The sequence below is a fragment of the Nelumbo nucifera genome, chromosome 8, assembly GCF_055504915.1.
Source record: "Nelumbo nucifera cultivar China Antique chromosome 8, China Antique-T2T, whole genome shotgun sequence".
Taxonomy (NCBI): Eukaryota; Viridiplantae; Streptophyta; class Magnoliopsida; order Proteales; family Nelumbonaceae; genus Nelumbo; species Nelumbo nucifera.
This window is the reverse complement of record NC_142656.1, coordinates 42,497,734-42,525,593: the sequence shown is the minus strand read 5'-3', so window position 1 is coordinate 42,525,593 and position 27,860 is coordinate 42,497,734. Positions and strand designations below refer to the sequence as shown.

The window sequence follows — 27,860 nt, the reverse complement described above, 5'->3', positions numbered from 1 at the left end:
CAATCCGATACCTAGTACAGTATCATAATCGAGTCTAGGGGTCAGGTGTAACATTCCAGTTTTTCCTATCTATCTCCAAGGTCTAGGGCAATACTGGAATTTGGTTCGGTTCAGGGTTTCAAGAAAACTCACACTGCATGTACCTCAGGTCTCACCCTAGCAGCTGAGACAAGCCACCCTAACCAACTTGGTGGTACATCAGTGTCAGCCTTGGCAGGATAAATCCCCCCAGATCTATCCAACAGCTGTGAAGATTCTAAACTAACACTAGTCTCATATGTGTCCAGTTTAAGGGTATTATACAGAAACACACCACAATAACATGAATCAGTATATTGTACATCATGCTGATTTTTCCTTTTAATTCAAGAATCTTTGGAAAATTATGGGTTTTTTCAAAGAAATGTTTAGATGAAAGGCTTAAATGGGCTGACTATCGTTTGAATGAATGATAAGGGACCGAGGGAAATGATCGATTGAAAATGGCCTCCAGTCCTTTCTTTGATCAATGAGCAATTGACAGTGGTTTTGATGCCTTGATTTATGCTAACTTAGGAGTAGCTGCTGCAAAGTCGATTTAACATCCTATTGCCTTTAGTGCCTGTGTTGCCTAGGGTTGCCCCCTTCTCCGAAAATTTCATTTTTTTGAATTTTCATTCAACAATCAACTTTTCTCAAGAACATATTGATGAGACTTGTTGCAAGTTTTCAATCATCACATTTGGGTACACTAAAAGGATAAGTTGGGCTCAGTTGAATTCGTTGTTTTGTTAGGAGTAAGCATTGGGACACAAACATAGATTGATAAAAGACGCAGAGCAAGATTTCATTAAGTAAAAAGAATGAGTACACTAAGCTTTAAGGCACAAAGAAAAACAATGTTTAATGCAAATGTGCTTTAGGTGGCAGCATGTCCATAAGCTTGAGCTCAGGGTTGTATTGCCCATCATCAATGAGGCGTTGGATAGCATACTTCAATTGCCAGCATTCATTGGTCCCATGTCCTAGTCCTTGATGGTAGGTACAGTAAGCCTTTTGGTTGAAATTCTTTGGATCTATAGGAGGCTTCCAAGGCAGTAAATGAAGATATCCTTTCTTGACCAAGATGGGCAAAAGTTGGGAAGGTTGGAAAGGTAACAGACTGAACTTCTTCACTTCTTTCTTGGATGGTTGAGGCGGTGGTGTAGGATTCGAAACAAAAACTAGTGGTGTTGCCCCTGTACGGAAGATTAGCTGATCAACTTTCAAAGTTAACATGTTCACTACTTTTCGAAATTCTTTAATCTCTTGTTGGATATTAACTTGATCTCCGGTGGTGTGGTCATCTTTCCTATTGGAAGCATTAGACTTTAAATGAAATGCACCATGCATGGAATGAATGCATAATATGTGTGCATGTGATACAGAGATGATGCAAGCAATGCCTAGACTATAAGGGTTAGTACGTAGAGGGTGTCTGTGTAGAAATCTTAGGGTTTTTAGGGGAAAAAATTGTTTATTTGAGAATCCTAAGGTTTTATTTTTATTTGATTATCCGAGTCACACCCAAGCGCCACTGCCCAGGTTGCCTATGTACCCCTTGTGAGGGATCAAACTAGTCATAGTTTTTGAAAATGTTACAAATTTGATTACACATTTTAGTTAGGTTTTAAGGGATATTGTTCAGCAATGATTAGATCTTGGATGTTGACTTTGAGAACTGTGTGATTATTTGTCGATTGCCCTGGTCCTAGGTGATAAGCACAATACTTGCCCAACTTGAAGCTCTTAGGTAGGGGATTTGGGAATTGGTTTAGGTGACAAAGGTGTTAGATATCCGCTCTCGATCGGGTGAGGAAGAAATTGAGACTATGGAGGGAGGGAAGCGAAACATCTCTTGACTCTTTCTTTTAAAATGATTAGTTAAAGTTCGATGTTTCTGTGTTGAAGAGGAGGGTTGACGTATGGTGGCAACTACAGTAGGTTCTTTGATCTCAACTAGTGGATTTTTGGATGCTATGTGGATTTTCTTGTCCTTGACTCCCCATTTGATGTGCGCATCAGCCTTGATAAAAGTCTTGGAATGCTTGTCCTATAAGTATATCTCTATATAAATATATTTTGGAAAACAAATTTCAAATACATTTGAAATCCACTACCGACAATTTAGGTTTCCATCAGAGAGAGTGCATTCCCTGATCATTTACTTTGTCCAACAAAGGGGCTGATCCTGTCACTATGATCACCCACTCAGGTGAATTCTCGGACAGTCCCAACATACCCAGGTTTTGATCCCCTCTAAGGATCTCACTAATTGTTATATCAAAGGCAGCCCAATCTGACACCTAGTGTAGTATTATAATCATGTCTAGGGGTCAGGTGTAACATTCCAGTTTTGTCCATCTATCTCCAAGGTCCAGGGAAATACGGTGCGATAGGTGGGTTCCAAGGTGCGATGAGAAAGTTCTAAGGTGCGATGCGCAGGTTCTAATTTGCGATGAGATTGAACTAATTTGTGATTTTAAGCTCCTGGGTTGCAATGAGATTAGGTTGAGTTGCGATGAAATTCTGGGTTGCGATGTGATTGGGTTGACTTGGAATGAGCTTCTGGGATGCGATGAACTTCTGAGTTGCAATGAGCTTCTAGATTGTGATTAACTTCTAGGTTGTGATGGGCTTCTGGGTTGTGATGAACTTCTGGGTTGTGATGAGATTCTAGGTTGCAATGATCTTTTGGATTGCGATGAACTTCTTGGTTGCGATAAGCTTCTGGGTTGCGATGAACTTCTGGGTTGTGATGAGCTTCTGGGTTGCGATGAACTTTTGGGTTGCGAAAAGCTTCTAGGTTGTGATGAGCTTCTGGGTTGCGATGAACTTCTGGGTTGCAATAAACTTTTGAGAAGATGCTATTTGGATTTTTGAACTACAATGAAACTGAGGAAAGGTGTGGTTTTGGACTTTTAGTACAATGAAACTGGGAGGGGTTTTGTGTGAGATGGAGGTAGAGATGCATTATGAGTTGTAATTTCAAAAGAATCTGGCTCAGAAGTCAAATTTTGCAAGTTGATTTCAGTACATACTTCTGCTCTGCTTGTTGCAATTGATTATTGTTACATTCAACTTCCAGCGTGTCTTCTGATTTAGATGTATCAATGCCTTCAATTGCATAGATTTCATGTTCAAATGTGTTGGGACATTTCATGTTTTTAAATACATTAAACACCACTTCCTCACCATTGATTCTAAGAGTAAGTAGACCTTCTTTCACATCAATTAAAGCATTACCCGTAGCAAGAAAGGGTCTCCCTAGAATCAATGGCATTGTCTTATCTTCCTCCATATCCAACACAATGAAATCAGCAGGAATGATGAAATTACCCACTTTGACAAAAACATCTTCTACTATTCACCTAGGATATTTAATACTTTGATCAGCTAATTGCAGATAACAGTTGTAGATGTTAGTTCATGCAGTCCAAGTTTTTCAAAAATAGAATAAGGCATTAAATTTACACTAGCACCTAAATCGCATAAAGCTTTTTCAAATTTTGTATTCCCTATGGTGCAAGGTATAGAAAAACTCCCTGGATCCTTAAGCTTTGGGGCCAATTTCTTTTGAAGAATGGCTGAACATTCTTCATTTAGTTTTACCATCTCACCATTCTCCCACCTTCTTTTATTAGTGACGGGTTTGTCGAAGCCCTCAAAATTAGTACTAGTCCCACAATAAGATATTTGCAGTAAAAGTGGTGCTAGCTCGAATCCCACAGGGAGTAAATCAGTAATCTCTTAGCCGAATGGATAAAGTAATTGAGTGGAAAATTTAATAACTAAAATTTAAAAGAATAAGAAAGCAATAACAAACTAAACAAACAAGAAAAAATCAGTCTTACCGAATTCTGGTTCAAGGGTTCGGGTTGAATCGATTGGCTATCGATCCTAGGTACATTTCAGCATTCTTGCAATTCAAGCATTTAACATTCGATTTATTAGGATAGCCATAATAAACCTTGTGTTTTCCTAATTTAGTTGATCAAACCCAACATTCGATCAACACTTATCACCACTCAACTGGGTACGATAGCATCCATGTTAAATAGTGATAGCATTAAAATTTGTGAAAACAGTTAAACCAAAATAACAATAATTGAGATAGCTGCAATTACTGAATCTTGTTCCATCGATTCCTTTAGGTTGAACCATGTTAAAACATTGGTCAAAGGTTGTCACGAATAATTGACCCAAAAAGATATCAATCTAATTGCTACTTGTACCATTATTCGTGACAATTACAGATCACCGAAATCATGGATAGCAGTAGGAAAATCAACATTAATTCAGTTTGTCAAACTAATTAACATCATCATCCAATAAAAATATGTACAAGAATCAATGAATACTTGAATTAAAAAACAAGAAAATAAATTAACTACAGAACCTCACAATGACACAATCGAACCTCCCCCCTTGAACCAGAAAAAGAAGCTTAGCTGCTCATGATCTGCGCAATCTCCATGCCTTGCTTCTCCATAGCCGAATTGCTTTCTTGAGCTTCTTGGTCTTCTTGATGATCTCTTGGATCTGGGAGTGAGTGATGCTAGAGTTGGTTCGCCCCCCTCTTTATATAGCTAAAGGAGAGGGCTATTTTCCAACTCATTCTAGGAGATCATCTTATCTTTAGGGAGTCTTGATCTTCTTTGAACTAATCCTATCATATCTCTTATCTAATGATCTAATCTAAATCTTCTTATCCCTCTAGGATTACATTCAAGACTTTAGATCTGATAAGACTCTGTCCTTGGAGATTACATTCGAGATTTGGACTCTTGACTCTTGAATTCGAGTTGGGCTGCTTTAAAACTTGGGCTGCTTCAAGGTACTTCTGCGAGTTGGACTTAAGTTGTGAAATGGGCTTGACTACGAACTTGCTCCAACTTCGGGCTCATTTTCGTACTCAATTTGGGCCGAATATGTCCAAATCCAAAACCTAAAGGTTTTGGGCCTTCCTTTCATCTTTCTAATGCTTCTTGAATTGTCCAATTCGGAGTCCGGAATTGAGAGTTAGGCCCAGATTACTGACTGTCTCCGAAATTGTGCAAAATCACCCGATTTGCCCTGTTTTCTTCCAATTGCCTTCTTTATTGCCCTGAATCGAAATACAAGTGTAATGAGTCCATTTAAGTGCTAAAGTAATGTAAAAAGATGAAAATTAGGGGACAAAAATAGGGTTCTTTTCAGTCTCATCAAATCCCCCCACACTTAAACTTTGCCCGTCCTCGAGCAAGGCAAAAACTCATGTAACACAAAAGAAACCAACTACTGATTTTCAATCTTTCTTTTTCTCTACATGAGGCCTGGTTCATTGCATGCTTAGTCCAGACTTGGTAACCTTCCCTCTTTATATCTCTTTCTCCCCTTCTTCTCGTCCAAGAGTGATTGCAAATCACCATTCCCCATGGTCCCAGGTTAAATCGATAATCTAGGAGACTAGCCTTCCCGGCTGAAGCATCCTTGGCTGAATGGGTACTCGTTGCTTTAACAAACCAATACAACCAGATTCACTTACCTTTCTTTGTTTCTTAAGCCAAAACAAGGTGTGCTTATTGCCATAAGTTTGCTATGTATCACATCTCCACCACTTAGTATGAATTCCTAGGATCTGAAGGTGAGAATGGGGTTGGGGTTCTAGGGTGAGTGCATTTTATGCTACATCTCACCCTTGCCTTTGTTTCAAGATGTGAGTGTATTTTATGCTCCATTTCACACTTGTTTTTGTTTCTATATGTGAGTGCATTTTATACTCCATCTCACACTTGCTTTCGTTTCTAGATGTGAGTGCATTTTATGCTCCATCTCACATTAGTCATGATTTTAATTTCAAACAATTTTTTTTTTCACAAGAATCATAGGGTTTCACCGCCTGATCCATGAATTCATTGATCGTGGTCTCTGTATGCCTAATATAGCAAGTTTTAGAATAATCAACCCATGTTTGACAGATAATTATGTGAAAATCAATCAAACCCTTACGCATCTTGCCTATTTATCGATTAAAATCATGAGGTACCATATGCAGCCAAGAAAGATTCAGTTAGTCATGCTTGCATCCTATCTTATCTTTTCAGCCTAAGCACATGATTCCTAATAAGTTGAAATCGTTCAAGGATAAGTTTCCGGGAGCAGAAATTTCAAGTAAGGTATCCCAAATTTCCATCAGATTTTCCTAATCCCCCTACACTTAAGTTATACATTGTCCCCAATGTATGTGATTATGCATAAAGTAGAAGGATTTGGGGGTACTTCCTTGTTTGTCTTGTTGGGTCCTACTAAACACAAAAATCAAAACCAAACAAAATAACGAAATTAACTAAACACAATAGGTTGCCTCCCACAAGCACAATTGTTTAACGTCGTTATGCTCAACGTCCTCCTTTGCTACTTTAACTCTCGTGGTTGCAGCTTCCGGTGTGCTCCCCTTCCATCCATCATGGGTGGGTTCAAATCTGGAATAGGGGCCTTCGTATCCAATTGTGCACTCGATTCTAGCTTTTCATTCATGTCTTTTTCAAAAATTTCCTGCACAATTGGATCAATAGTGTCAACCAAATAGATCGAATGGTCTTCATTTGGGTACTTCATAGCTTCAAAAATATTAAATTTAATAGTCTCCCCGTCAAACTCGACGGAGAGGGTACCCTCATCCACATCTATTTTGGTCTTGGCCATTTTCATGAATGGCCTGCCTAATAGAAGTGGGGCTGAATTTTCGATTGTGTCATCCTCCATCTTTAGAATGTAAAAATCAGCTGAAAAAATTAAATCGTTAACCTGCACCAATACATTCTCAACAATCCCTTCTGGGTAGGCATTAGAATGATCAGCTAATTGGATAACAACTTTAGTTTCCTTTAAAGGACCTAATCTCAAAGCATAGTAAATCGAGTATGGCATGACATTGATAGATGCACCTAAGTCTAGCATGGCATGCTTGATTCGCTTATTGCCAATCACACAAGGTAGGGTGAACATACCTGGATCAGCATGTTTTTCTGGTAAGGTTCTCTTGATCATGGCTGAAACGTTCTCTCCAACTCCTACCATAATGGGGCTTTCGTTTGAGTCCTGTACCTCCTCTTCTTCCTGTCTTTTATCCGCCTTCCTTGGTGAGGTGGGTTCTAGTTGCAGTTCCTTCCCACTTCTCAGCACCACTGCACTTACATTTTCCTTGGGGTTGACTACCATTTGTGATGGTAGTTTCCCGGAGCTCTGCACCTCCAACTTGCTAATGGAAGTGGCAAGTTGGCTGATTTGATTCCCCAAATTCTGAATGCTGGCTCTTATTTCCTACTGAAATTGCTGAGTATTAGTAGCTAGAGCCTTAACTATATCTTCTAATGATGTACCTGAATTCAGGGGTTGGCCTTGCGCTGTGATGGGTGTTGAAAACTGGGGCTGTCGATTGAAAAAATGGGGCTGATATTGTTGCTGTCCTCCTTGGTTCCCGTAGCTTAAATTTGGATGATCTCTCCACCCTGGATTGTAATAATTGGAGTAGGGATCATACTTTCGTTGGGGCTGCCCCGGGAATCCTCCTACGGCGTTTACTTGCTGCATCGATCCATCTTGCAATGATGGACACATGTCTGTATGATGGCCAGGGATCGAACAGATACCACACACCCTAGCAGTTTGTAATTGTCCTGCAGCTAGTTGCCTAACCAAGGCAATTAAGTCAGAAATCTGATTTTCTAAATTTACATGGCTTACCTCATTTGCATGCCTAATGGGACCATCTGTCCTTGCACCGAACTGCTGTGAATTTTTGGCCATGTTTGAAATTAATTCCCTGGCCGCTTCAGGTGTCTTGTTCACTAAAGCTCCTCCACTGGCTGCATCGACCATACTTCTATCCATGGGTTGAAGCCTTGCATAGAAGTATTGGATCAAAAGCTGTTCGGGCATTTGGTGGTGTGGACAGCTAGCAACAAGTTGTTTAAATCTTTCCCAATATTCATATAGCATCTCACCATCAAATTGCCGAACTCCACATATTTTTTTTCTTATATTTGCAGCCCGGGATGCAGGGAAATATTTATCCAAAAATATCCTATTCATCTCATCCCATGTGCGTATTGAACCAGGAGGAAGAATATAAAACCAATCCTTTGCTTTATCATGTAAAGTAAATGGAAAGGCTATAAGTTTTACCTGGTTCTCAGTCATACCATGGGGTTTCATGTTCAAACAGACGACATGGAATTCCTTTAGATGCTTATGAGGGTCCTCACCTGGAAAACCATGAAAAATAGGCAATAATTGAATCAAACCAGATTTCAATTCAAAACCTACCTCAAGAGTGGGATACGTGATGCATAGGGGTTGTTGGTTCATAATTGGCGCAACTAACTCTCTCAATGTCCTTTCTCTGTCATCCATTCTTTCTCCTCCTTCGATGATGGGTAGATCACAATCTGAATTCACCTTCTTTGGTGAACGATCCTTCCTTTGTTTTGCCTCCTTCCTTAAACGATGGGTGGTCCTCTCAATTTTGGGGTTGTACTCGAGTTCACCTCGTTGAGAAGCACGAGTCATAAAACAAAAGAGGTTAATAAAGAGAAGAGAAGGTAATAGCTAAGAAATTAAAGTTGCTCTCTAGCAATGGCGCCAAAATTTTGACGGGTTTGTCGAAGCCCTCAAAATTATTACTAGTCCCACAATAAGATATTTGCAGTAAAAGTGGTGCTAGCTCGAATCCCACAGGGAACAAATCAGTAATCTCTTAGCCGAATGGATAAAGTAATTGAGTGGAAAATTTAATAACTAAAATTTAAAAGAATAAGAAAGCAATAATAAACTAAACAAACAAGAGAAAATCAGTCTTACCGAAAATCAGTCTTACCCAAAAAGATATCAATCTAATTGCTACTTGTACCATTATTCGTGACAATTACAGATCACCGAAATCATGGATAGCAGTAGGAAAATCAACATTAATTCAGTTTGTCAAACTAATTAACATCATCATCCAATAAAAATATGTACAAGAATCAATGAATACTTGAATTAAAAAACAAGAAAATAAATTAACTACAGAACCTCACAATGACACAATCGAACCTCCCCCCTTGAACCAGAAAAAGAAGCTTAGCTGCTCATGATCTACGCAATCTCCATGCCTTGCTTCTCCATAGCCGAACTGCTTTCTTGAGCTTCTTGGTCTTCTTGATGATCTCTTGGATCTGGGAGTGAGTGATGCTAGAGCTGGTTCACCCCCCTCTTTATATAGCCAAAGGAGATGGCTGTTTTCCAACTCATTCTAGGAGATCATCTTATCTTTAGGGAGTCTTGATCTTCTTTGAGCTAATCCTATCATATCTCTTATCTAATGATCTAATCTAAATCTTCTTATCTCTCTAGGATTACATTCAAGACTTTAGATCTGATAAGACTCTGTCCTTGGAGATTACATTCAAGATTTGGACTCTTGACTCTTGAATTCGAGTTGGGCTACTTAAAAACTTGGGCTGCTTCAAGGTACTTCTGCGAGTTGGGCTTAAGTTGTGAAATGGGTTTGGCTGCGAACTTGCTCCGACTTCAGGCTCATTTTCGTACTCGATTCGAGCCGAATATGACCAAACCCAAAACTTAAAAGGTGTGGGCCTTCCTTTCATCTTTCTAATGTTTCTTGAATTGTCCAATTCGGAGTCCAGAATTGAGAGTTAGGCCCAGATTACTGACTGTCGCCGAAACTGTGCAAAATCACCCGATTTACCCTGTTTTCTTCCAATTGCCTTCTTTATTGCCCTGAATCGAAATACAAGAGTAATGAGTCCATTTAAGTGCTAAAGTAATGTGAAAAGATGAAAATTAGGGGACAAAAATAGGGTTTTTTTTAGTTTCATCAATTAGACATCACCTCCTTCAGGAATTTGGCATACTTCGGCATCTGTGACAATACATCAAGAAGAGGAAGGTTAATATGGATCTTTTTAAACACTTCCAAAAATTTCTCAAATTGTCTATCTAATTTAGCCTTCAAGACTCTTCCAGGGTAGGGGATAGGAAGTTTAATTTCATGTAAATTCAGTTTAGGGGTGCTTCCCTTATTCTCCTTTTGTAAATCGGCCATTTCAGCTTTCTTGTCATCTTCTGGGGCTTCGCCGACTGTCTTCCCACTTCTTAAAGTTGTGGCGTTTACTTGCTCTCTAGGGTTCTTCTCCGTGTTGCTGGGTAGCCGTCCCTCTTTTCTTTCCGACAACAGATTTACAGTATGCCCCACTTGAACTTGTAAGTTCTTGATTGATGCTTCTTGATTTTGGAACCTTGCTTCAGTGGCATTAATGAACTTAAAGATCATTTCCTCCAGATTGTTCTTTTTTTCTTGTGGGGGCGGCTGTGGTTGGAAACCCATGGGTGCCTTTTGCTGATTGTTACTCCATGAGAAGTTTGGGTGATTCCTCTACCCTGGGTTGTATGTATTGGAGTATGGGTTGAAGTTTGACCTGCTAGCATGAGAGATAAAATTAGCATTCTCATGGGAAATAAAATGACTATTTAATTGACAATCAGAATTAGTATGTCCTATTTGACCACATAAATCGCATGAGATGCTAGATGGTGTATTAATGGCTGCAATATTAAAAGCATCAAACTTCTTATTTAGACTAGCAAGTTGCGTAGATATGGCTGCAAGGGAATCGATATGGTGTACTCCCCTTTGATTGGTTCGATCATTGCTCCACTGGTTGCTGTTTGACACCATCTCCTCTATTAGGTCATAAGCTTCCTCCGGTGTTTTCCTCATGATCGTACCACCTGCGGCTGCATCAATAATAGATCGATTAGAGGGGTTAATACCATTGTAAAAAGTCTGAATCTGTCACCAAGTTGGTATCCCATGGTGAGGACACTTCCTAAGCATCTCCTTGAATCGTTCCCATGCTTCATACAAGGATTCCCTCTCAAATTGAGCAAAGGTAGTAATATCATTAATTAACTTTGCTGTTTTGGAGGGTGGGAAATATTTAGCCAAAAATTTCTAGGTTAGATCATTCCAAGTGGTGATACTTCCTGTAGGGAGTGAGTTGAGACAATCTTTAGCTCTATCACGCAATGAAAAAGGAAATAATCTTAGCCTAATAGCATCATCACTAACTCCATTATGTTTAAAGGTATCACATATTTCAAGGAAGTTAATGATGTGTGCATTAGGGTCATCACTTGGTAACCCACTAAACTGAATACTAGTTTGGATCATTTGAATAATTGCAGGCTTTATTTCAAAATTATTGGCATGGATGGTAGGCTTGCAAATGCTGGATGTCGTCCCATCAATGTTTGGACAAGCATAGTCCAAGAGGGTGCGATTTCCTTCTGCCATCTCTCCTTCTATCTCTATAGCTGGTTCGCAAATAACAACCTCTTCTCTTGCTTTTCCTTTGTTGGCCCTTTGCAACAAGTGAAGGGTCCTCTCAATCTCAGGATCGAATTCTGCTAATCCTTCCTGTCTAGTGCATGTCATGCACTAGTAAATCTGAACCAGCAAGAATTTGAACAAATAAATAAAAATAAAAATAATAACAGAAATAAAAACAAAATAAAAACAAAAATAAAAGGTCCAAATTAATCAAGGTTAACAAATTCTAATATTATTTTAGGATTAAATCCCCGGAAATGGCACCAAAAACTTGATATCTATAAATATATAACCCTAGCAAGTGCACTAGTTATCAAGTAGTATAAAAAATATCGTTCCTACGGGGATTTAACAAAATAAGTATTAGAACCACAATCTTCCCTAATTATCTGGACAACCGAAAATCAGAATTGAGCAAGAATTATTGAAAATAAAAATTAGCATAAGAAAGTAAAAGCGAAGGTGATCACTAATCGAATTTGCAAAGGATGGGATCGCTAGGGCTTTTGGTCCACCTAACCAATGCAATGAATATTTATGGGTTTGATTTACCAAGATTAGTTGTCATTCTCATAAGCAGAAGTCTTACCAATTTTATTTAATATTCTCTCTCGAGATATACTAAACCCATGCCCATCAGGTAGCCCTTCGATCTCTCGAGTAGAACTCTCAAGATGGGAGTGCATTAAGTCCAAGAAGACCATGAAATTCAGATGAATCATGTATATATATCTCTATATACCATTCAATTCACACTATGAATTATTCAGTCGATTATGTGAATTTCTCTCTCGATTCATTCACATAACTCAAATCAATTAAGAGATAGCCAAGCTCTTAATTGCATTAAGCATAATAATTCATAGACTATATGAAAATCACAATCTTGGATAAATCATAAAGATAAAAATATATTCATTAACATAATTAGGCTTTTCTCAGCCCTAGCAAAAAACAAATCAGTTCATGATAGAAGAATTAAAGCAAACAAAGGGAAAGAAAGAACTCTTAGAATCGCCCATGATGCTAAGATCTCCTCCTCTTGCCGCCACCTTCTTCTTGAATTCTTGCTCCTTTCTTGATTGATTGCTCCTTGCTTCTTGATTCAATCCCCAAGATTGAGTGATTGTTTGATGCCTAAAGCTGGTCCGCCCCCTCCTTTATATAGCTTAAAGGGGAGGGGGTGGTCTCCTACTTCCTCTTGAAGTTGATCTTTACAAGAATAGAAAGTCCTATCCTAATTCTAATATTATATTTTTATCTAATGACTCAATCCTTTTATCTCTCTAAGATTACATCAAGAATTTAGATCTGGAGGGACTCTTCTCAGTTTCTTGTTCTTGGATTCATATTAAACCTCCTCTGCGAATTGGGCTTCAGCCAGGCTTTTCTGCAAGTTGGGCTTCAGTTGCGGATTGGGCCTTCCTACGAATTTTCCCCAACTTTGAGCCCGGATTTGACTTCGATGTAGGCCGAATCTGTGAAAGCCCAAAGCATGAAAGTTGTGGCTTTTTCTCTTATCTTTCCCGTGGATCTTGAATCAGCCCATTCGGAGTTCGGATACGCGAGTTAAGCTCGGATTACTGAACAATGTCAAAACTATGAAAAATCATCTGATTTGTCTTTCTTTGCTCCTGATGCCTTCTTTCATGCCCTGAATAGAAATATGAGTCCAACTAGATGCTAATTTGGTATAAAAGACATAATAATTGGGGATAAAAATATGTTAAATTCTACTCTCATCAATGACACAGCGTAGGGTGGAACAAAATCAGCAAGTGGTTCTTCACAAAAACCGAATCCTTCAGCAAGAATTCGATGGAGGGTATGTGAGCACGACTTTAGATCAGTTTTTCACAAAAAACTGATATCAAGAACCTTTCTTGATCGCTCCTACAGGTGGAGAACGAACTGGCAAGGGCGGCAGCCGGAGGAGAAGACAAGAGCAGAAAATGGCACAGTCTTACTATTGCTTTCTTTCTCTCTTGTATCTGAGATTAGATTGAGTGAGTTGGGGTTCACCCTCCTCCTCCTTTTATAGCCTTAAGAGAACTCCTAATCTTATTAGGATTTTGCTAATCCAAATCCTTATTTGGATCTGGACTCTCTTTAAGAGATAAGGATAATCCCTTACCTTATTTGCAGATCAAGATCAGCCCTCATAATCTCATTAGGAGTTTCCTGATCCAAATTTCTATTTGGACCCGGACTCTCTGAGTGGATAGGGATAACTCCCAATCCTATCTGCTAATCTAAATCCCAGAACCACCCCTCTTTAATTAATCAAATTAAACCAGTTTGAATTGCGCTTTAGGCCCATTTAGTCCATGTGTTCATTCGGCCTCCAAACTGCTGCCCAGTTGGGCTTCCTTGTATAGTGTGGGACCCAAACATTGATCTACACATCAGCCACATGGGTTCAGCCTAGCCTCTGTTACAAGGCCTAGCCGAATTCACTGTAAAAGACAGTGAACCTCTGAGCCCATCACCATGGCCTCTTAATGGGCCCAACACTTACTAAGTAGTCCTTAGGTCAAACCACCTTATAAAAACCCAAGGACTGCGGGCAGATGCAAGATTAGCCCATCAGGTATTACCCTCAATGGTCTTACACTTAACCTCTCAGCCCATAACGATCAAACACTACCCGACAAGAGAGGACCTCTACCTCGGCTACAAGGAACAGTGTTGCACTCTCTACTCACATGGATTCCGGGAATTAAAACCTTTTTGCAAACATTTTGAAACCATAATATATATATATGTATATCCGTATATAAATATATTTTGTAAAACAAATTTCAACGATTGAAATCAACTGTCGATAGTTTAGGTTTTCATCAGAGAGAGTGCATCCCCAATCATTACCTTTGTCCGACAAAGGGGCCGATCTTGTCACTATGATCACCCACTCAGATGAATTCTCGGACTATCCCAACATACCCAGGTTTTGACCCCCTCTAAGGATCTCACTGATTGGCATATCAAAGACAGCCCAATCCGACACCTAGTGTAGTATCATAATCGAGTCTAGGGGTCAGGTGTAGCATTCCAGTTTTGCCCATCTATCTCCAAGGTCCAGGGCAATACTGGAATTCTGGTCCTGTTCAGGGTTTCAAGAAAACCCACAGTACATGTACCTCAGGTCTCACCCTGGCAGCTGAGACAAGCCACCCCAACCAACTTGGCGGCACATCAGTGTCAGCCTTGGCAGGACAAATCTCCCTAGATCTATCCAACGGCTGTGAAAATTCTAAACTAACACGAGTCTCATATGTGTCCAGTTTAAGGGTATTACACAAAAACACACCACAAATAACATGAATCAAATATGTACTTTATTAATTTACAATTGACGGGTTGTCGAAGCCCTCAAAATTAATACTAGTCCCACAACAAAATATTTGCAGTAAAAGTGGTTTTAGGTTGAATCCCACAGGGAGCAATTCAGTAATCTCTTAGCCGAATGGGTAATGTAATTGAGTGAGAGAATTTAAATACTGAAATTAAAAGAAAAGAAAATAAATAGCAACTTAAACAAGAGAAAATCAGTCTTATCGAATTCTGGTTCAAGGGTTCGGGTTGAATCGATTGGCCATCGATCCTTGGTATATTTCAGCATTCTTGCAATTCAAGCATTTAACCTTAGATTTATTAGGATAGCCATAATAAACCTTGTGTTTTCCTAATTCAGTTGACCAAACCCAGCATTCGATCAACACTTATCACCACTCAACTGGGTACGATAGCGTCCATATTAAACAGTGATAGCATTAAGATTTGTGAAAACAGTTAAACCAAAATAACAATAATTGAGATAGCTGCAATTACTGAATCTTGTTCCATCGATTCCTTTAGATTGAACAATATTAAAACATTGGTCAAAGGCTGTCATGAACAATTGACCCAAAAAGAAATCAACCTAATTGCTACTTGCACCATTATTCGTGACAATTACGGATCACCGAAATCATAGATAGTAGTAGGAAGATCAACATTAATTCAGTTTGTCAGACTAATTAACATCAACATCCAATAAAAATATGCACAAGAATCAATGAATACTTGAATTAGAAAGCAAGAAAATAAAGTAACTACAGAACCTCACAATGACATAATCGAACCTCCCCCCTTGAACCAGAAAAAGAAGCTTAGCTGCTCATGATCTGCGAAACCTCCATGCTCTGCTTCTCCATGGCCGAACTACTTCTTGAGCTTCTTGGCCTCTTTGATGAACTCTTGGATCTTGGAGTGAGTGATGCTAGAGCTGGTTCACCCCCCTCTTTATATAGCCAAAGGAGAGGGCTATTTTCAAACTCCTTCTAGGAGATCATCTTATCTTTAGGGAGTCTTGATCTTCTTTGAACTAATCCTATCCTATCTCTTATCTAATCCCCAACCTTCTTATCCTTATAGGATTACATTCAAAGTTTAGATCTAATAAGAATCTCTCCCTCTTGGGAGATTACATTCGAATTAGGACTCTAGACTCTTGTATCCGAGTTAGGCTTCTCTGCTACTTGGGCTGCTTCCAGGTTCTTCTGCGAGTTGGGCTTCAGCTGTTAAATGGGCCTGGCTACGAACTTGCTCCGACTTTGGGCCCAGTTTCGTACTCGATGCGTCAGTCAAACCCCAAAACATAGAAGTTGTGGGCCTTTCTTTCTTCTTTCTAATGCTTCTTGAATTGCCCAATTCGGAGTCAGGAATTGTGAGTTAGGCCCAGATCATTGACTGTCGCCGAAACTGTGCAAAATCATCCAAATTGGCCTGTTTCCTTCCAATTGACTTCTTTATTGCCCTGAATCGAAATACAAGAGTAATGAGTCCATTTAAGTGCTTAATAAATGTAAAAGTGTGAATATTAGGGGATAAAAATAGGGTTCTTTTTTGTCTCATCAACAATAAATGTCATAATGTACATCATTCTGATTGGAGCTAAGGGCATACACTGTCTAACATTTTCTTTATGGGCTTTTTGCTCTAATTTATGTTTTATAAGTTTAGTGCTGATGTGGATGCCTACTTAAGGGCCTCCTTGTAATTTATGTAACTTAAGTTTAATAAAAGATTAGTGTAGGGGAAAGAGGAGATATTCAAACTCCTCCTTTCTTTCTCCTTTCTTCTCCAATCTTCCTCCTTCTTGATGTCTCCTTCTTCTTCTCTGATTTTTTTTCTTTATTTTGAAATATTCTACTGATTTTATTGGTTTGAATCACATCTTGGTATCAGAGTAGGTCTCTCTTCCGTTTTTCCTTTTTTCCTTTTTTTTTCCACATACCTTTTTTCTGATCGAAAGGTGTATGGAGAGATAAATTGCTGATTATTCAGAGATCTTGTTTGCCTAGTTGGTAAAGGGTTTGGAGAGTCAGAAGCTAGTTGAAGATTGCCAAGAAAGTGGGACTACAATTTTTCTTCCAAAACCATAGCCAACTAGAGAATTTCCAATCATGGGTTGAAGAGGCTGTTTGGGTGTGGCGCTCAAGGCTTAGAGGGTTCCTTTTTATCTCCAAAAGTGGGCGGCTGCAGTTGGAAGTGGTTTGGATAGCTCTGGTTTGAACGGCTACCTCTTATCTCTTTCTCCCAAGAGGCCAGGTACAGTGAAACCCTAGTTTTGGGGCTTTTGAGTGCTTAACTGACCTTAGTTAGGTCTATAAAGGTTAAAAACATTGTTTTTTTATTTTCATTTGATTAATGGAGCAATCTAGAAGTGAGGTGAAGAAGATCCCAATGTCAGAGGTTGGTCTCGTAGATTCATTTTTGACAAGAGTGACTACAATTAAACTTGACGGAATAAATTACCTTGCGTGGGCACAATCTATTAAGATCCATGTTTGTTATAGAGGTAAACTAGGGTTTCTAATGGGTAGTAAGGCGATGTCAGATGAGTCTGACCCTACATATGAGAAATGGATACAGGATAACTACACAGTTATTGGGTGGTTGGTAAATTCTATGCAGCCCCATATAAGTCAACACTATCTGTGGATGACTTCAGCCAAGGAGATTTGGGATAGTGTGACAGAGACATACTCTCAAAAATTAAAATGTTGCAAGGGCCTACAAATTAAAGAGTGATTTGAATAATTTAAGACAGGGAAGAAGAGTGTGGTTGTCTATTATTCGATGTTGAAGTCACTATGGCAGGAGTTGGATGTTATGGAAGCATTTGTATGGGAAAGCACCAAAGATGCCAAAACTTTTAAGAAATTTGTGGAAAAGAAATAGGGTGTCTCCTTCTTTCTTTCTCCTTTCTTCTCCAATCTTCCTCCTTGTTGTCTCCTTCTTCTTCTCTGATTTCTTTAGCTTTATTCTGAAATATTCTACTGATTTTATTAGTTTGAATCACATCTGGTGGGACTCTAATTGCAATTTCGACAAAGGTATAATTCTGGGTCAAGTTTTAGGCTTTGATCTTGGCATGGGAATGGCTTCAAGTGATTGCACTGGAAAAGTCTATCGCACCCAACCTTCTTGAGGTGCGATTTTCAATCACCAACCAACAAATTTCAGTCTAGGCCTTACAACACACAACAACTGAATGCGAATTAAGCCAAAATGTCTCCCAAAAAAGGTCCTTAAAAAAGTTCCCAACGGAGTCACCAGTTGTGAGTTCCGGGAAGGTCATGGCCGGCTCAAAGAGATGGAGTCGCCACCCATTTTTTAGAGGAAATGGGCCCTCATTTTCAGATTAAAAACTCGATTTAAGTCTTTGATAGTGACTTCGTACTCCATAGGAAAGGCACTGAACCAAGAGGTTTTGGGTCCAAAAGATTGGGAGAGGAAAGGTGTTAGGCACCCCTCTCTCCAAACTGCTATAGCAGCCAAATACGGGAGTTGTTCAGGCTTAGTTTCTTTTAGAGAAAGACAAAAATGGTTGCAGGAATTTTTTAAATCTGGAAGAACATGCTTTCAACTTCTCCTAAGACCAATTTTGAGGTGACGTTATCGGGTCTTAGGTACTGTTTTCCCTAAGGCCTTTGCCTCTTTGCCTCAATTCTCAATCAAGAAGAAATTGAAAACAATGTCTCTCCAACATTTCAAAACCTCAAGCAACCCAGAAAAACTAAAAAAAAAAAAGACTTACCTTTTGTATGTACCTTGACGGGAGTTTTCCAGTAGCTCAAAGGACTTCAAACGAAACTTGAGCAAGGCAACTGGGCTGAGTGATTCTGGTGTTAAGTTAGAAAACAGGGGATGAGGCTTGAGCTTGTTTTTATAGATTTCAGGATTTCAAGCAAGATGGATGTCTCATAGAAGTTGGGAAAGAATGCCTTCTCTCTCTTTTTCTTTCTCTAGGGACCTCTCTTAGGTTTCCTCCCTTTAGTCCCCCCCCCCTTTTGAGCTCAAATTAGGTCAGTATTTATAGAGAATGGGAGGGGGGTCAAGTCTGAAACTTGTCCATCTACAGTGCTTGGGGTTCAATAGAGGTTTTTCACAAAAATAGGTAAAGATTCTTCAAAGAAATAGGTGCCCACTCAAGCTTTCCTGTTTGGTGAAATATTTTCTCCAATTTGGGGGTGGTTTCTCATGGATTTCATGCGTCCAATGAAGGCTTGGGGCATGCCAGACATTGCAGCCCCGTATTTGGGGCTGACAATGGCAAAAAACGTAAATTTGGTGAACTTTAAAATGCTATTTTGTCTTTTCTTGGTTTCAATTAGGGGTTTGTTTGGTATTTTGAGATTTTTAAGCCTATTAGAATCAAGTTCACTTGTCCAAGTGTTCTAATTGGCCAAGAATGGGTTTGACATCAGCCATCACCCTTTTGAGGCTTCAGGTTGGGACAGATGATGTGGCAATTTAATTTAGTGCGTCGAAATGACATCTTTCTAGTTTAATGGTCAAATGGGTGAATTAGGATGTAAAATTTGACATGCTAGGGTTTTTTGGGTATCTGAACAAAGTGGTGATGTCTGATTGATCAAATAGGCTCGAGATGATTGAGATCTATGGTTGACAAGTTCGGATTAATGATATTTGCTGAAATAGAATCTTTGTTTGATGAAGGGTCAAATGGGGGAATTTTGGTATGAGATTTGGTGGGTTGGCACTTCTAAACATCTTGAATCTAATGGAAACTATGGATCTTTGATTAGAGTCTAGATTAATAGATTTAATTTAGATCATGGTCTTAGCTTATGGTTTTCCAATCAATGAGAGGGCCTGAAATGGAATCTTACTTTTTCGATGATCAAATGTAGGTATTTGGTTGTGAAATTTGACATGGTGGGTTTTTTGGGTCTTTGAACACTATGGTGATGTCTGATTGGTCAAATAAGGCTTGGATGAAGGAGATTTGTGACAGGTGAATTTTTTATCAATAAAATTCACCAAAACAGAAGCAAGGCTTGATGTTATGTCAAACAACGGAATTTTGAGCTACAATTTGGTAGGTAGTCATGGATTAGGGTGAGGAGTTAAGTGGATGGTTCTGATATGAGAAAGATATGGTCAACCTTGGTAATCATTCAAGGCCATCAGAAATGTGATCTTGATGTTTTTGTAGTTGGTTGTCATAAATTCGTGTTGCAATTCACTTAGTTGATTGTTTCATAAATTGAGGTGATGGATATGTTGGATTTGATTTTGAGGAGTTGGAATTTGAATATCGCATAGATCGGGGCATGATGAATAGTGGATCTTTGGAGTTTAGTCATGACAATTGATGTGTAACTTAGTTGTAGTTTTCCAAGTCTCGGAGGGTATTTTCGGATTTTGCAAAGTTTAAAGTTGATCTGGTTATATTTCTAAGTTTTTGGTGTCTAAGAGGGGGGTACAAAGAGGTAGGGTGAAGGGACCGAGCAAAAATTGAGTGCTAACATTTGGACAAGTCATAAATTTGGAAAATATACAGTAAAGGAGGGACACCAAAAGAAACAATTAACTCCCCTTCCAAATTTTTTCTTTGATCTTATGTTTTGTTTATCTAAAATCTAGAAACTTACTATTCCCTTGCGTTATCAATTATTTTTCTAGAGAGTGATTATTGATTTTATTCTAGTAAAGGATCTACTCTATGGAAATTTCAGATAAGTTCTATGTTCTTTGTAATGGGGAAGAGGAATCTCTAACTCATCTCTTTGTCCATTGTTAATTTTCTCAGACCATTCTGTTTGGAAATCCTTGGAACTTACGTTTGCATAACATTTTTCAAGGATCCTAGATTTCATGTATAAACAATTTATATAATCAAATTTCTGATAATCAACTATTTATGAGAATCTTAGGGTGGATAGCTATTGCTTATTATTATATATGTTATGCTCGAAATGAGAAATGCTTCAGAAATAGGTAACTTTTACCACAAAAAATTAGTGTTATTATCAACCAAACGTTTCAACAATCTAGGGATATACAACATGAACCTACATCAGCTAATATTTTCTGAGGGTCATAGAATGCAACTATCCATGTCTAATGCTACTGAACTGATTATATTCACTGATGCAGGGAAAATTTCTGACTCCTTATTCAATTTTGGTATTATTATGCTATCTAGAAGTTTAACTTGCTTAAAGATTATTGGAGGCCGAACTTCTTGACCCACCTTTATTGGCCAAGCTGAATTGTTTGTGATTATGCAAGCTATAATGGAGCTCCAAAATTGGAATTATGAAGAAATTTGCATATGCTAAAAAAATAGTGCTAGCTTTAAAGAAGAATTGCTTTGAGATCGGGATCCATTGCTCCCATCTCTGCTGATTTACTTACAAAATATTTTGGGAAGTAGTTTTGGTTTTACACATGGGAGTTATTTGATTTCCCCTTTTCTTATAAAAATGTCTCTGTATTTAGATTTCGCCGTTGCTTTGACTTCTTGGTGCGTATTATACTCAACTTTGGTTTCCTACTTCACTTAACCTGGTTTACATCTCTTCATTTTCTTGCCTTTAAATTTTAATCATCTTTTCATTTTGCTGTTGCGTTCTGTGGTGGATAAAGGTATCAAAGACGTCAAAGTAGACAGTGGCAACGATAAGCTAACTATGGTAGGGAAAATAGACCCATTGAAAATTCGAGAGCGAGTAGAGTGGAAGATGAAGAAGAAGGTGGAACTCATCTCCCCCATACCCAAGAAGGAAGACAAGAAACTAGAAGAAAGGCAATAAAGAAGAGAAGAAGGAAGACTACAAGAAGAAAAATACTACAACAATTGTAGAAGGGTAAAGGGTTGAAGGTCATGAACGATAATGGTGCCGCAAATAGAGACTTAAACACATGGAGGATCTTATTGGACAAATAGGGATGATTCTGGTATTTTGAAATATTTTAATGACGCTTTGACAATGGCAATTTTGTAATCTTAATAGTTTTCTGTGTCAATGATGGAAGGGAGATTTTTGTAATCTTAATAGTCTTCAGGGCAGGTTTTTGTTAAAGTAAAATTATAGGGGAGGCTTTTATGATTGTCAAAAACTTCAGAGAGGCTTTTGTATTTTACCCAAAAACACACATCACGTTCTAAACCTCTGACAAGCTGGTTTATGGTTGTTGTACTAACTTCCAAACTCGGCCCGGCCCGAACGGCCCAACCCAAAATATTTAGAATTTTAGATGGGCTGAAATTGGGCTGGTTTTTTCCAGGCCCTAGTTCCTCATGTGGATAAGTAAATGGATATAGGAGCTCTCAGTAAATTTCAAAACCCTAGAAACTCCTATTCAAAAACCCTAGAAACTCAAAACCCTATAGGACGATGAATCCATCAAGTGATGCCGACGGCGACGATTACTCACCATCTGCCACTGTAATCACCTTTGATCATCCCATTCCTTTACTGAGAGGACCTATACCTGCTGGTTTATCAGATGATCCCTCTATTGGTCCTTTCGTTCTAGCTTTCAGAGACGCAAGGATCTGGAAATCGGCGCTTCAGGCCTGTGAGGCCAAAGTTATAGAGCAATGCGAGGTATTCTTACATCACTTGAATTTATGTCATCTTCTGTTGCAACGTGCAATGACCATGAACTTAAGGTTTAAAAGTTACGGTTCTGGGTAGCTCCGTTTGTTTAGGTATCGAAAGGCGTGACTAAGTGTACTTGTTTCTGGATGGTTGCTATATCTACAGCTCCGCGAAAATAAAGAGATGGGTTTAGATGTATTTTTGTTAGTGTTTTATAGCTTATTTATTAAGTCTATCATTTCTAATCGAAGCAGGGAGGACATTCATCCTGGTTATACATATTCTGATTATATCTTGATTATAATTGTTTCCACAAGGAGAAGATGAGCAGATGAGTTAAGCTTGGAATATCCAGGGGAATTGGAGAATGAATAAGCAAACTTGAAAAAAAGTTGAAGTTTTCTGTGTAACAAATAAACTAAGGAGCCTCCTTATATCATCATTTTGGTCGCTTTGTTGAATATTTCTCTCTTCTTCTCTGATAAATTCTTTTACCATCTCTCATGTTTTCGTGTTATGCGTTGAGAAAGGAACTAGTGTGGTAACTGCTGTACATTCACTAACACTGCTTTGATTCTTAAACTCCTAGAAGAAGTGAAAAATGGATGCCTTAGTTGATAGGAGGATGCATTTTGCATTCTTACAGTCAAATGTACTTGTAGCCGTATAAGATATGCTTATTAATTGTGTTATTGAGAGAGGCTTTGAAGAATTTTTTTTGCAGCTGGCCGAGCTGGTTGGCTTTAGAATTGCCAAGCAGTAAGTTACTCAGCTGCACAAACTAACATATGGCACAAAACCAGCTCTTGGCTGCAGGTGTTTTAGCAGTTGGGATTGATGCTGCTGTACATTTTTTTTGATAGATTGCTGCTGTACATTTTCTCAAACCAATTTCATTATTAAAGCTAATATGCCTAAAACAGGCGGACAAATGGAAACCTTGATTTGGGAACTCAGAAGAGTTCGGTTAGAGCCCTTGTAAGTTGTATCTCACGTGGTATCTTCACGGCAAGAATGTAAATTAAGAGAAGACTTTATATTCTTGCATGGAATTTTTCAGACTTGTTATGCTCCTAGTATTCTAAAAGAAAGAAGTGCAAGGGGCTCCTAGAGCCTAGGGGTGAGCATAATTTGGTTAAAACCGAAAAACCAAACCAAAATTCCGGTTTTGGTTCAATTGGTTCGGTTTAATCGGATTTTGGTTTGGTTTTGGTTGTGAAAATTGGTTTCAATATATTTCAGCTTTAAAAACCGATTTACTTTTAAAGCTATATAATTTTTTTAATATTTTTGGTTGTTTCTAGTTTGATACCTTGATGCATGGGACACAAAATAATTACAGTCCTATCTGTTGGAACTCAGTTGCATGTAATACTTATTACTTTATTAGTGGAAAGTGGAAATTATAAAGCCGAATACTAGGAAACTTAAATGTCAAGACTCAAGAAGTTTAACTAAAGAGGGAGAACTAAAATAAAGTAAAAAAACCCTCTGCAGTCCTTCCTTCGTGAGCACGTCTAACCCCCTTCATCTTCTTCTCTTCGTCCAACTCCAACTCTTCAAGTCTCCAATGCTGTTGTCTATTTTAGAGTGCAGAGAGCCAGAGACTGGGACTGCAATCTTCCCAACCTACGTCTCATACTCTCATCTCATGATCTCACTCTCACCTTTCAAACTGGAGTGAGAACTCAGAAGAAAGTGAGAGACCAACACGACAGCAGCTGCAACCAGATGATAGAGATTGCAAGATTGCTACCTGCAACCATCAATTCGGATTTCAGAGATTGGAAGGCTTCCAGAGTTCATATTCCATGATCCAGATTCCAGAGTGCATTGTACCATCATCCGATTCAGGCATTCACGTTCGGTTACAAGCTACAGGTAATTTCGAAATCTTTCTCTTCTTCTTCTTGGGGCTCTTGTTATTGAGCTGTGCCAAAGGTCCAATGCTTTTGGTTGGGTGTGGATTTCTATTTCGGTTTTTAACCAAAACAACCAAATAAAAATTTGGTTTGGTTTGATCAGTTTTAACAAAAAACAGCTTTGGTTCGTTTTTTTGCGTATGGTAGATCAGTTATTAGAATTTCAGTTTTTCGGTTCGGTTTTGAACTGAACAAACCGAATGCTCACCCCTACTAGAGCCTAAGCTGCAAAGTACAAAGCAAAAGAATGCTCCTGAGCAAAGTGGGTTGCCACTTTGGAAAAAATGAAAAGAAGAATTAGCCTAGGTGGTAGTTTCCTATCACATAGGACTTTAGACATACCACTCCATTTAGCCCACCTGGCTTCAATTTCATGGGAAACATTCTCTTCAGTCTCTCCCCTGTCATGGGTTATTGTAACAAAGTAGTGAAAAAGGTCAGATTGAGATCTCTGTCTCCAATCCTAATTGTTTCCTGATCATTTCTCCTTTTAATAAATTGACATTGTATTTATTCTATTTTAGTCCTAATTATTTTAAAACTTTTTAGTTTGAGGCATATCTCCACAAATCTAATTTCTCAATAAATGAGCTCATTAGCAAGGTGCCAATTGGTTGGTTGGTAAGGTCTCCTGCTGGTTGTAATGGAGACATGGGATTGAATCCCACCTGCACTTGGGTTGGGGGGATGGACTACCCCCTGTTGTGTTGCCCCTTGGAGCAAAAAAAAAAAGAAACCCAGGATAGTCCAATTATTACCAAAAAAATAAATGAACTCGTTTTATATTTCCTTTAAAATTTAGAAATGTCTCCATTTCAGAAGATGAAGTAGTGCATTCAAATGCAATGGAAAACCACCATGGAATACTCTCATATCAAATTGTATACAAAGATGTTATTTTGCATATGTCAATATTATATTTTAAAAGCATGGCAGCAGTCTTATTATCTTTTGACTTTGTCACATTCTGAGAAATCTTGTTCATACTTGGAAGGCTGGCATAAGGATTGGGTGTTCAATCAGTGCTTCTAGCAAGTGCAAACCACCATGGTGGCGAACCCTGTTTGGTGGAGCTCCTGTGGATTTTGCAGCAAGAGAGCAATGCGAAGAGCATGAGATGGCAGCTTGTCTTGCTGCTTCCAAAGGATCCTGTCTTAAATTGGCAAAAGACAAGTGCTTACCTCCATTTCGAGATGCACGTATTGCCTTGAGTGATAAGGAGATTTCAAAATTTATTTTCTGGGCATCTCCTTCATCAGAAGCAAGAAGCATGATTTCCAAGCCAGTTGGGTCAAGCCAGATGCCCTCCTACCTTTCATCTAAATGTGATCTCCAAGTGACAAATTACAGGGGAACTGATCTGTTAGAGTCTAGTTGCGGTACTGAAAATTTTCCAGGTGATGAAGTTTCACCAAGGTAATAAAGGTTCAAGAAAACACTTGGTCAAAAGCTCATTCCAATTGGGAGGAGCCACTTAAGATGTCACCTTTGGTAGATGTGATCATTCTTTCAGGGCATGTAGTAAATGATCTTGCAGAAGTGCCAAGAGACTAAGAGAACAGACGAGTTTCTTGGCACTTCTGCAACTGCAAGATCCTTCTTTCTGGGCATGGTGTAAATGATCTTGTAAACTACTGCACCAATTGTTGATGAAAGGAAAAGAGAATACAATGACAGGCTAACTAAATGCATCATTTTGTTGAAACTGTTTTGGGTGCAATAATGCAATGGACTTAGATTAGCTCAGTTTCCTGTTTAATTTTGTCAGTATTTTTTTTTCTAACTTCTCTGAGTTGGTAAACATAGGGTGTCAATGGATTGGATTTTTATCGAATCTAATCTGATAATGTTGGATTTGCAAGCTCGTTAAATCTAATTGGATTGAATTTGATTGCGAATAATAGTCCAGTTTTGTTATTGGATTAAGTTGGATATTGCTCGTTCAATCTGTAGTAATCTGATCTGGAATCAATAACTCATCATTTGAATAATATACAAATTTGACTTTGTGGTTAGTGTTTTTCATCAAAGCTAGATGGTGAAGATCTCCGTCTTGAGCTTGACTGCTTGAGCAATGGTAATCAGTTGCAGAACCTCCAATTATAAAGAAAAGGAAAAAAAAAATCAGTTGCTCTATCCTTTGACATGATGATGGCTAGAGTCAGAGCTGTGCCAACTGGTACAGCCCTTCTCTGTTCTCTTCTCAGAAAATCCCTTCTCAGCCCTGATTAACATTGAGTTTCAGCACACTCAAAGTCTAAAGAGTGTTGTGCTGATGACTTAAATAGTTAAATGGGTTATCAATTAAGGTGTGTGTGTGTGTGTGTGTGCGGAATCCCCACTAATTGTGTCTATTTTCACGTTTCAGAGCTTCCCCTTTTTGAGTATAATTCAAAATATCAAATTGCTCCATCAAAGGTATCATGGAAACTTATGTTAATAATCTTAGATTTAGACCTAGGAAAATATATACACGATACTTTAAATGCTATTATTCTTTATAATATGTTGGTGATTGCTCTACTGTCATCCAGCCCTTATCCCAGCTTTATGGGGTTGGATGCGTGAATCTTGTTTTGCCATTCTGGTCTGTTTAGTATCATCCATTATTAAATCCACTGATCTATTTGCAAAAAAATCACTACTTTGATGTACTTAGAGATGATGGGAAAGCGAGGATCTTCAAATCCTTGGGCTGCCTCATATAAATGTCCTCAAAGATCACAACGTGTAAGAAAGTGTTGCTGATATCTAGTTAGCGGATAGACCAATCAAGAGAAACGATAAAAAAGCATAAGTTTGATAGTTATTTTTAATGTTTTAAATTTTGTAAAGTATCGGATTGTATAGGCTGATACGTATCTTTTGAAAGAGTTCTGATACACAAAATATATGATTAGATAGTTTCGTATTTTTCATCCCTATTGGATCGATACGGATTTGTATTGGCCTCATTAATACCAATTTTAATAAAGCCTTTAAGTTTGAGACGTCACTAAATGCTATTATTATTTAATTAAATGCTCATTTGTAGCAAGTTTCAAACCCAAGTCAAGGAGAGCTATCACGGTATTCACCCAAACACCAGATGAACAAATTCATGAGGCTTGGGAGAGGATGAAAGAGTTAATGAGAAAATGCCCACACCATGGTCTGTCCCAGTGGCAAATTGTCCAGGCCTTCATATGAAGGCCTGACAAATCAATACAGGCAGATGGTAGATGCATCGTGGGGGGGGGGGGGGGGGGCATTTATGAGCAAGAGCGAGGATGAAGCTTATAATCTTTTTGAAACCTTGAGTGAGAATTCTATCAATAATGCGTCTTTGTATTCCTATGAAAGGTCAGTGGGACCCTCAAAGAGAGCAGGGCTCTATGAGGGGCTCTATGAGGTCAAAAATAATATAGAGCCCAAGGCAAAAATGGATTTGAGTGCCATTTCTAGAAAGTTGGATAGGGTAGACCTTCTAGCCCAGAAACTCAACCAGTTTTTCACTCTTAACCAACAATCGGGCCCATCTACCTCTTATCCCGAAGTATGTTCCATTTGTGCCAGCCCGGTCCACCAGGTTGATGATTGTCCTATTGCGGCCCAGTTTCCACATTTTATCCAAGAACAAGTCCAGGCAGCCCAAAGTTTCTC

The 27,860-nt window shown here is 38.7% G+C and overlaps 1 protein-coding gene and 2 non-coding genes across 7 annotated transcripts; 2 read left to right on the top strand and 1 right to left on the bottom strand.

Moving 5' to 3' along the window:
- Nucleotides 1–10,871: 10,871 nt before the first annotated feature.
- On the top strand, nt 10,872–10,978 carry LOC148789943 (small nucleolar RNA R71). The gene has a single exon (XR_016079915.1). It is a non-coding gene; the product is annotated as a small nucleolar RNA R71 (small nucleolar RNA).
- Nucleotides 10,979–21,983: 11,005 nt separating this feature from the next.
- Nucleotides 21,984–25,964, top strand: LOC104589682 (uncharacterized). Of its 5 annotated transcripts, none has more exons than XR_016079244.1 (3): nt 21,984–22,302; nt 23,861–24,177; nt 25,213–25,964. XR_016079244.1 is itself a non-coding variant. In XM_088892640.1 (2 exons), the coding sequence occupies exons 1-2, from the start codon at nt 22,090–22,092 to the stop codon at nt 25,636–25,638; spliced, it is 639 nt and encodes a 212-aa protein (XP_088748766.1). In that variant the 5' UTR covers nt 21,985–22,089; the 3' UTR covers nt 25,639–25,964. The 5 variants fall into 5 exon arrangements, 1 of the variants encoding a protein (XP_088748766.1); XR_016079242.1 differs by having other exon boundaries at nt 22,407–24,177; XR_016079241.1 differs by having other exon boundaries at nt 22,393–24,177.
- A 1,303-nt stretch (nt 25,965–27,267) lies between these two features.
- LOC148789942 (small nucleolar RNA R71) lies at nt 27,268–27,373 on the bottom strand. Its single transcript, XR_016079954.1, has one exon. It is a non-coding gene; the product is annotated as a small nucleolar RNA R71 (small nucleolar RNA).
- Nucleotides 27,374–27,860: the final 487 nt, after the last annotated feature.

What these genes read in the sequence shown, in the direction of transcription:
- LOC104589682 (XM_088892640.1), top strand. Translation starts at nt 22,090, where the DNA reads ATGAATCCATCAAGTGATGCCGACGGCGACGATTACTCACCATCTGCC. An exon ending in AAGTTATAGAGCAATGCGAG is followed by an intron (nt 22,303 to 25,212) that starts GTATTCTTACAT and finishes CATACTTGGAAG; the next exon opens with GCTGGCATAAGGATTGGGTG.